Source organism: Arachis stenosperma, chromosome 4, assembly GCF_014773155.1.
Source record: "Arachis stenosperma cultivar V10309 chromosome 4, arast.V10309.gnm1.PFL2, whole genome shotgun sequence".
Taxonomy (NCBI): Eukaryota; Viridiplantae; Streptophyta; class Magnoliopsida; order Fabales; family Fabaceae; genus Arachis; species Arachis stenosperma.
Genome location: NC_080380.1, coordinates 17,769,844 through 17,780,648, shown reverse-complemented (window position 1 = coordinate 17,780,648; position 10,805 = coordinate 17,769,844). Strand labels below are relative to the sequence as shown.

Below are 10,805 nucleotides of genomic sequence, written 5' to 3'. Positions count from 1 at the left end.
ATGCTGGAACTCCTCATCATTCCTAGAATAGGCCTCCAGTTCCTTCTTGATAGATGGACATATCCAAGTCGTTAGGTGGTTGCTCCCCTGACGAACATTGCTCATCATCTGCTGAAGTCTTTTAGTTGCCTGGTGGTCGTATATCTTCCTAATCATGAGATTATGTTCCGTATCCCATATGAATTTTAACTGCACAAAGTGATACAACAACATTAGTTAGTTATAATAAAATACAGTTTAAATATAGTTAATTAATTCAATATTATTGGATTCTTACCGCTCACTTCTGAAGCCATTGCTCTCTGGTTTCAGCAGGGATCTTCGTGTAACTCGGCCACAGGTAGTCGTACATTGACTTATCCTATGTGCAAGCATTGTTATTTAGTACAAACCTATCAAAGAAAGAACTTAACGTTAATAATCACATAGAAACACATAAACTTAAGATTAACAAACTTAAGATTACAAAATTGTATGTACTTACGCATGCATGTCATCGGGTAAAATCCTAAGCCGGATGACGGGCAGTGGTGGAGGGGCATCCTGTTGGGGGCACTGGAGGACTCACCAACCGCGGGCTCTGTCGATTGATCTGTAGGGGATCGTAGTAGAAGGAGGCACGTAGTTTGAGTTCGAGACCATGATAAACTGCTAATCCGCTGGACCCGCCTGTAACGTCACAGGGGTCAACGGGGTAGTGGGGATAGAGGGCAATGACTGAATGGTCCCTAGAAATTCGGTGGAAACTCTCATTGTAACACGACCACAAGACCCACTCGATCTACCTCTATTACCTGTCGACATGTCTGTAAAGAGAATATATTATTAATACTAATCAGCATATATTAACTACACGAATCATTCAACAAAACTCCCCGAAAATTTTAGACATAAACTCCCCGAAAATTGGACATATATCCACTTTTGCGATTCCCATAAATCCAACCAATCTCAATCTACAGCATCAGTCAACACTCAATTAATTTCATAAGAATTAAATTCAACTAAATAAGTAGCCTTCATGATTCAAATCCAAAGCAATAAGATGTGACATGCATAAATTCAATACAAAAGCAATATGCAAAACTTTAAGTATGAAATAAATTGAATTATTTATTCTTAATTAGAGTCAAGTTAACATAATCAAGTACAGTAAGATGTGACATATATAAATCCAAAATCGCATGTTTATAGTATATAAGGGGATGAAGTTTTCAAAAGAAAAGAGTATACAAGGAGATGTAACAACTAATAACCGTTATTTGATACCAAAAATATAGTTAGTTAAATGATACAAAAAAAAAACTAATAACAATTACTTATTCACCAAAAAAAAATTACATATTCTTAAAAATAAATGAAAAATTAGATTACCTATTTTTCAAAGAATATCATATTCTATTATTTAAAATCCAATAAAAAAAGAAATCAATACCTATTATTTTACTAGATTAAATCAAACTTAAGTTTAGCTACATTATGAGATAAATTAACAAAGAAAAAGTATTTGAAACCAATATATGTAGTGTACAATAGGAATATATTGAAATTAAAAACAAATTAGGGTCAATTAATTAATTTTTAATTGTTTCATATTTAGAATTTGAAGGAGATTGGGATTCTTCTCAGTGACGTAAACAAAAAGACGGCAGCCCTAATTCTAATTCTCTCTCAGCACCATTCTTCTTCTTCTTTCCTTTCAGCATCAGCGTCCCCTCTTCCTCCCTCGTGTTGCCATTATCCACCGCACCAAGCCCTCCTCGCATTGCCTTCCTTAATCATGCCTCAACGGGCGCGTCCTCCCTCATGTCGCCCTCCACTATGCTTCCGCGATCCCGACCATCGTTAGCGCGGCCGTTGAAGCTTGCCACCCCATGCTGCCCGACAGCCTCCCCCTTACTCGGCACCAGACTTGTTGCGATCCTTCCCTGCGACTGACGCCCACCAACATGGTAATATTCCTCTGCAGTGCTATTTCAATTTTTATGTTACTCGTGTCATTAATTTTTTAGGTTTGAATAAAAGTATGTTGGATATTTTGTGAATTTTTTTCTATGTTTTAGAGTTTCTTTCTCAGAAGGTTGGATGTTTAATTTACTCATACTAAATTTTTTTCTATGGATGAAACTTACAGAAACTATTACTTTGTAACTTTCAGAAGACCAAATCTTCTGGGATGATATTGAAGAAGAGCCAAGGTCTTTGGATCCTCTTGGTCTCCAACAGGTATCGAATCAAGATTGTTTGCTTATTTTGTAAATGAATATTTATTAATGAAGCGATTAACTAATCATTAAAATACCTATTGCAAACTAGACAGGAATTGATATTTTATATAAAAATATGGTGGGTTGAGATTTTTATGACAATTCTTGTATAGTTGTATCACTTAATGATAAAGTCCTTGCCTTCTGTTCTAAACCAGTGCTATCATCAGAAAAATATTTTTGACTACCATATTCTTTCATTGAACTAAACTCCACTAGCCAATAGGAACTGCGGAATATATCAAAATTAACCAAATTCAATGGTTGAAAATTAGCTGCAATAGAATGAGAACAATTCATTATTGCTGGATGCTCATTTTACTAGGTATGCGGATGCTTATTTTCATTTTTAACTGGATGTTTAGTTGATTGGATTGAATTTTAAGTAGATACAATTTATTCAATCTTGAATTCTTGATGAATGACAATATTTTTTATGACAAATTATTGAAGTTCAATCTCCAACTCAGCATGTGAGATATTTTTCTTTTTAGTCTTAGGAATAAAATCTTTTAACCCTCAAGGTAGTGTCTGCAAATTCACCATGGATTTGGGGTCTTAACTATGGACTCTCTAATCAACAAGTAATCCAGGAATTCATATTATATGTTGAGAATAGAAGATTGAGCAAGAATAGTGCATGTACCAATACATCTAGGCTACATCAATTACCAGTTCTTTTATTTTTTTTCTCTTTATGTGTTTATCTTTTATGAGTAAATACAGTTTAACACATTTCTATAGAAGGTTCCTTGTATGTGATATTAAAATTGACATATAGGAGCCTTACAAATCTCTCCGCATGTTTTCTCATGCAGGGAGTTCATCCTTGTGACAAAAGAAGAAGTGTTAGCGAGTATCAGTTTCTTTTTTCTGCTGTTGATTTTTCGCTGGCAAGTACATATACTTCAAATACCTACCATGGTTATTTTCACTGAAGATGGCTGACACCTTTATCTAAGTCATAAAAGGGTTGGCCAAGATTTAATATATTCTCCTCTGGTTTGTGATAATCTATTTGACTTTTCTTTTCAGATAGACAGCGATGAAGATATTTGGTGGAAGGCCAATGTTAGAGAGACAAAGGAAGAACTTGCAACTAAGGGGATAAAGTTCATGAACTGGTACGTGTTTATTATCATCAAAAACCTTAAATGTTACGCCACACTAAAATAATATTTTAATGTATCAATTAGGTAATGCAGTTCTATTCTGTCTCTTAGCAATTGGAAGATATAATCACTCGTATCTTCCATAAATTACTATATTTTAATAAAGTTTCTTAGATATAGTTGAATGTGTTAAGCTTCTCAAAGCCTGGATCTCAATTGTGACCTTGAAATTTGGAAAATAAGAGAATTTGTGTGATTCTGTTCTGATGTACTAGCAAACCATCCAACTAGTTATATGTAAGGACTATGAGAATTTCCATTGAATGTGAAAGATAAGTTAAATTGAGAGGAATTATTTTTACTCTTAACTTCATCACAGGTTATGGACACGAAATGAGAAGGAAATAGCAAATGTGACACATAGTGGAATCTTGTTTCATACTTTGAATATATTCGAAAATTATTGCAACCCCTTGGTGAAGAAGGAAATATCCAAGAAATAAACCCCGATAATACAATTTACAATTGCTTCCTGAATCTATGCTTTTATTAGAAAGAAAAGAATTATTATTTGCTTTGTTATCAGTAATAGACGCGTAGAGAGTGACTGTTGTATTTTGTGTTTGATATGTAAGGTACTAAGGTTATATATTGTAATATTCTGTTGGATGGGGCATTTTGATTTGTGAGCAGTTTCCTACAACTTTTATATTGAAGTTAAAGTAAATGATGGACTTATTTCGCATATCCTTGCAACTTTGCCAATTGTGAGCTTTGCTCGATGGTCATTGTCGATAGAAGGTGAGTTTGCAAATACAAGCTGACAGTAACAATAGGTTCCTTTTCATTAATTTTTGTTTTCCTTCCAGTATGACAGGATCAATAGCATTAACAACCAACTATCCAGGGAAGATACCTCCAGGTCTAGACCTCCCTAGTGATCTCTCAGATGAGAACCTTCCGAAATAGGATGTTTGGCTCTCTTTCTTATATTGAATGTGTTTACTGTGCTGAATGTGTTCTTCTCTTTTCTGATATAAAGATAAATGAGCAATGAAACAAAATTGAGGAAGAATTCAATGCAAAAGTATGTTGGAAAATTCAAGTCCTTTTTCAAATTTGATACTGGAGAGTGAAATATATCGAAATTAACCAAATTCAATGGTTGGAAGTTAGCTGCAATAGAATGAGAACAATTCATTGTTGCTAGATGTTCATTTTACTAGGTATGCAAATGTTTATTTTCATTTTTAAGTGAATGTTTAGTTGATTGGATTGAATTTTAAATAGATACAATTTATTCCTGGTGTCATATATTTATATGTATTTTAAACGAAAGGCATACTAAGAGTGATGCAATTATGTAATTGTTATAAATTCCAGGTAGATAACTACATTGTTAATTAACTACTCTTAAATTAAAATCTTATTAGCTTTCATTAAGGTGAATGTAAGTGCAGATACCAGGGGAGCAACCTTGGATTTAAGTCAACAACTGGAAGGGACGTTGCATTGGTGAACAAGAGCTGTGACTTTGTGAAAGACAAATACTCAGTGCCACCGGTGTGGTGGCAGGACATGAACAAGGGCCTGGTCAGGGGTTCGGATGGTCTCTGGAGGCAGCCGGAGCACCCAAGGTACGTCGATCACCTGGAAGATATTGATCACCATCTCAACCAACTAGGCCTCGTTCCATCCCAATCTTGAGTCAAGCTCTTCGCTCCTTCCTTTTATGTCGGTTGAGATAATGATAAATAACAGGGTTATGTGACATTTAGATTTGTAAAACAAATACTAAATTGTATTTTTCTTTAGCCATTTAAACTAAGTCGGATGTTCATTTACTATAAATGCGGATGATTCTTTCCATTCTAAAGTAGATGGTTATTTTGGATATTTTATTTGCCTTTTACTTGATTTTCTGCATTTTGTTTGCACATGCCCCACAAGTTTTTTTTATTATGTGGGTTGAATTAGATTTAGTTTAGTTTTATTGAATTCAAGCTGGATTTTAGTTACGCCATTTAAACATGATGCACGAGTGGTATTTTTGGTCAATTGCTTAGTTGTTTCTTATCAACTAATGTGGATATTCATTTTACTGTGTATGCGAATTGTTCCTTTCTTTTTAAAGTGGATGTTTTGGGTATATTGTTTGTCCGTTACTTAATTTTTTGGTTTTTGCATCTACATGCTCCGCGTGGTTCTTTTGTTTTATGGTTTGGGAATTATAGATTAAAATACGATTCTTGTAAACATTGATATTAACTTGAAAAACAAATAAAGTCTTAATTTGAAATTAAAAGAAATTTGTTTTATTACATAACATTTACACTAAATATATAATTTATAGTTTAGAAAAATACTAAAAAGCCAGCAGTTAGTCATCAATATTTAGAAGTGTGTTAAAATAAGAAGAATCTTCAAAAAATGCTGCATCATGATGATAGTATTAAGCTCTCCAAGGCTAAGTTAAGGAAGCTTGTCAAGAGCTCTCTACTTGTAATCTTTCTCTAACATTTTGGCTGCTAGAGATTGTACCTGTGATCCTTTTTTCTCTTTCTTGCTCTTCAATTTTGTAACCCGTACGATAGCCGATGTGCACTGAAAAATAGGAACGCAGCTTAATTTTCAGGCATATCAATTACTAGTGTGTAACAAGAACTCATTAACCCCAAGCTTTAGAAGATAATCAACAATCTATGAAAAAAATCTTAACCTAAAAAAAGATAACTAAATGATTAACTAAATAATTGCTTTCACTACAACCAATAAAACAGAGTGAAACTCAATTCCAACACAAAATAAAATGAACATATATGCATACATAGTAAAATGAACATCCGCTTTAGTTGATAATAAACATCTAACAAATTAACTGAAATTTCATCCGTGTACCATGTTTAAATAGCCTAACTCAAACCCAACTTCAATTCAAGAAAACATAAACTAAGTCTAATCCAATTTTTCTTCATTACTCCAAAACTACTTAACAAAAAAAACTAGTGGAGCATGTACATGCAGAATTCAGCAACTCAAGCAAAAGATCAATACTATAAGTAAAATAAACATCCACTTTTCAAATAAATGAACCATCTGCATACATAGTAAAATGAACATCCGCTTTAATTGATAATAAACATCTAACAAATAAAGAACTTTTATTCAATTATTACATTCTTAATTAAAATCCAATGCTACCACCAATAGCACAAATATACATCATATATGCTACTACATAAGGTATTTTTTTTTTTGTTATTATATGCATGATATGTTGCTTGTAATTAGAAAGAAGCTAAGTTAAAGTTGGATGCATGCTAAAAGAAATGCAAAATACCACTTCTATGTTATGTCGCTTATTTTTTGGTAAAAGTCTTTTTCCTCATTGTTTTATTAATTAAAAAAATGCTTAAATTTTCAATATATGTAACTAATGCTGTATTTGTTCTAATTAGGAATCAAACCATACCCTTTCTATAAATAAGATCATCAAACAAAAGCTCATATACATATAAATGTGAAAACAAATTAAGGCTATAGTAATGTGTGACTTTTAAACTTTGAAAAACTGAAGCAAAAGCTTGAAATAAAAATCAAAGCAACCATCTACAACAGCAACTTATTCTACAAGTTCCAATACAGTGACATTGCAACAACAAAGTTCTTCACTATAAACAATCAAACACCTCAGCCAAATTTAGTGCATATACAGCTAATAGCAAGAGAAACAGATATCATCACAGCAATAAATCAACCGACTAACCTCCAGTAACTCGTCCACCATGGAATGGATTTGGCCACCGTAACAGCAACAAGGTCTACCCGTTCGATTTTTACGGCTTCAAGGGGCTGACAGAACGAACGATGTAGGAAGCAGGGGGCACCCACAGCAGTCTCGATACTGGCGCTGAGGCAAGCTGCGACCCAGGCACCTTCAATGTTCAACTACGGCGACGATGAAGCTCTCTGGTGAAGCTCCCGCGAGACCCGCGACGAAAAGTGGGGGGCTAGCGAACTAGCTGCGACTGGCGACGTAAGAGGCGTGCGCTGGAGGGTGAGCAGCAGGGGTCTGGTCGGTGCTGATGGAGGTGCGGGGTTGCTCGGCGCCACTGCAGTGGGATGGTCAAGAGAGGTCTCAAGGGTTGGGTAGGGAGGGTTGCCGTCGATGCTCAAAAAGAAAGGGATTAAGGAAAATTTGAATTAGGGATTAGATGGTTATAATTAAAATAAAATTGAATTGCGAATTTTGAAATTAGGATGAGAGGTGAATTGGTTTTCATTTTGAACTCATATTGGGCCAAATGAACAGGTTATTGTACACATTGTACAGATACCCCAATGGCTCTCTAGTGGGATTCATTAACAAAATATATGTGATTGAAGTCTCATAATAAATTCAAATCTCATAATAAATTGATAACCATGCAATTAGCAATTGTACACAAAATCAGTCGTCAGCAGCATAACTAAATTAATAATTAGCAAGCTTTTCATTCAACAAATTTAAGTCTCCCATCTAACAAATTGACAAATTCAAGTCTCATAATAATTTGATAACCATGCAATTAGCAATCGAACACAAAATCAGCCGTTGGCAGCATAACTAAATAAATAATTAGCAAGCTTTTCATTCAACAAATTCAAGTCTCCCATTTAACATATTGAAAAATTAAAGTTTCATAATAAATTGATAATCATGCAATTAGCAATCGCACACAAAATCAGCAGTTAGCAACATAACTAAATCAATAATTAGCAAGCTTTCCATTCAACAAATTCAAGTCTCCCATTTAACAAATTAAAAAGTTCAAGTCTCATCATAAATTGATAACCATGCAATTAGTTAATTGCATTACACATATAGCATCATAAGAGATCAGAGCTCACAAACACACACAAAATTGACTAATTATTTTTAGCTAAATCATTCTAAACACATTACAACCTAAGTTAATCAAATCACATTTATTTATGAAATACAGGTTAAAAACAGAACAAAAATTAAGCAAAAAAAAATTAACTAACCTAGACCTGGTGTACAACGACGAAACTGGACTTGGTGGCAGATGACGAAGCGTACTGGACTAGGGGAAGAAGCTAGCAATGCGAAGAACGGCGAGACGTCGGCGGTGAAAAGAATGACGGCTGCAATGGAGGCTAGGGTTTGCAATAGCGATTGTAATGGAGACGTCACCCAGGTCAATGCAAGGAGAGGAGGGAGGCGGCGACAAGAGGGGTAGGCGGCAGTGTGGCTGACAGCACGGCGGGGAGAGGAGGCGGCTAGAGAGAGAAAGGGAGAAGAAAGGTTTGAGAGAGAGTAGATTTCGAATTGAAGAGGGAGAGGATTCGCGCTTTGAATTTTATGGCTCATTATCGTCGGATTTACCGGCAAATAAATCCGACAGTAACTCGTTGCGGATTACCAAAATGCAGCGTTTCACTAAAATGGGTTTACCGGCGGATTGTTTCGACGGTAAATCCCACGCTCAATTTGGCGGCTATTTTCCTTGTTTTTCCTCCAAATATTACTGGCGAATTTACCATCAGAAATAAAAATCTGTCGATATCAATTTGACCAAACGAATTCTACGTCAAAACCGTCGGTAAAGCCAACACTAATATACGACACTAAATTCGACGATACTTAACTTATTTTTCTTGTAACTTATTTTTCTTGTAGGAACCATCAAGTCCAAAACATATTAGAGCTTTTTTTTAATAAGATGAAGATAATAATAAAGGAACGTATAAACATATAAGATATTTTTGTGTCCTACTAGCGAGATGATGAGATAATAAGGGGTCAAATTAAAGGACCACCACTACACGTTGTTGTTGGCTTGTAAATCTGTGTTAGTTGAGACCACCGATCGTGTTCGATTTCTTTGTGCAAATGGAGAAAGTTGGTATCATATACTGCTAGCATAATAACAGATAGAGTTCAATCATCATGACCTTCCTTATGATATGAATTATTGTCAAATGTTAATGGAGCGTCTTTTCGCTCTTCAATCTATGGCTGCTTCAAAATATTGTCATCATATTGATTATTGGAAAACATATATTAAATGTAAGCCAAAATATATGGAATGCAAGAGAAACAATATTTCAAACAATATATATATATATATATATATATATATATATATATATATATATATATATATTACCTAATAACATTTTTATTTATAAAAGAGTGTAAATTGCATTTTAATCTCAATTGATACAAAAAATAAATCATAATTATTTCTTTTCATTTAATTATATCAAAAACTAATTTTAAATTCAGTGTAAAATCAAATTCCAAAAAAAAAATCTTCTTGTATACTCCTAATTATTAAATTCATAACTATGTAATTTTCTTCCAAATAAAAAGTTCCAAATCTTCATTAGATTAATCCTAAAAAAATCCCCAAATTAAATCATCACATGAATAATATCTCAAACTAAATTTTACCTATCTCAATTGATTGAAAATTAGAAAAACCTAAAATTTGTTAATTTAGGAAATGAAAAATTAAAAATAATAAACAATATTCAAACTGTTAGTTAATAATATGTATATATTTAAGAATTGGGTAATACTAAATGCAATATATATATAAAATAACTATGATGACCAAAAAACACACATGGTAATATTGGCTTCTAAAATTTATGCATTTTCTAAACTATTCATCCAAAAACGTGTTTTGAGATCCATCTTTTAAACATCATATTCTTCATTATAGATAACAGTACTATCAATATTGAGAATCTCTGATATATATATATATATATGTTCTCTGATCAAATAATAATGGTATATAAATAAAATTTTTATTGTTTATAATTCTCCGTTGACTTGTAAACACTACAAGAAAAACGTTAAGTATTGTCAGATTTAGCGTCGCAGAGTAGCGATGAATTTACCGATAGATTTACCAACGATAACAGTGTCGAATTCTTAAGGTTAAGTAATTACCGGTAAATTTATGTTTCCAATGGTAAATTCGTCGGTAATAATTGGAGGGAAACAAAAATAAATTCGCACATCTATTAAGACCGGATTTATCATCGGAAAAATCCAACAGTAAACCCACTTAGTGAAATGCAGCATTTCAGTGACCAGCAATTGTTTACCGTCGGAGTTTTCTGAGGGTAACTGTGCTATAAATTTGAAGCGCGAATCCTCTTTTGCCTTATTTGAATTTCTCTCTCTCTCTCTCTAACCCTCTTGCCTCCACTCTCTCTCTAACCCTTTACCCCTTCTCTCTTTCTCTTTCCCTGTCTCTCTTCTTTCCCTGTCATCGCCGGCCACCCTAAGCCACCGTGGCTACCTTCTCTTTCTTCCCTTCTTTTTCTAACCCACTTTAGCTCGGCCCCTGTCTCTTATTCTCATTCGAAAAACAGAGCAACAACACAGCCCCTGTTCCTCGTTCCA

The 10,805-nt window shown here is 33.9% G+C and overlaps 1 protein-coding gene across 1 annotated transcript; it reads left to right on the top strand.

Annotated features, from left to right (window-relative positions):
- Positions 1–1,780: 1,780 nt before the first annotated feature.
- Positions 1,781–7,401, top strand: LOC130974716 (phosphoglycerate mutase-like protein 1). Its single transcript, XM_057899572.1, has 8 exons — positions 1,781–1,844; positions 2,159–2,226; positions 3,086–3,160; positions 3,303–3,391; positions 3,759–3,874; positions 4,132–4,180; positions 4,249–4,332; positions 7,341–7,401. The coding sequence occupies exons 1-8, from the start codon at positions 1,781–1,783 to the stop codon at positions 7,399–7,401; spliced, it is 606 nt and encodes a 201-aa protein (XP_057755555.1).
- Positions 7,402–10,805: the final 3,404 nt, after the last annotated feature.

What these genes read in the sequence shown, in the direction of transcription:
- LOC130974716 (XM_057899572.1), top strand. Translation starts at nt 1,781, where the DNA reads ATGCCTCAACGGGCGCGTCCTCCCTCATGTCGCCCTCCACTATGCTTC. An exon ending in ATCCTCTTGGTCTCCAACAG is followed by an intron (nt 2,227 to 3,085) that starts GTATCGAATCAA and finishes TTTCTCATGCAG; the next exon opens with GGAGTTCATCCTTGTGACAA. An exon ending in CTGCTGTTGATTTTTCGCTG is followed by an intron (nt 3,161 to 3,302) that starts GCAAGTACATAT and finishes TTTTCTTTTCAG; the next exon opens with ATAGACAGCGATGAAGATAT.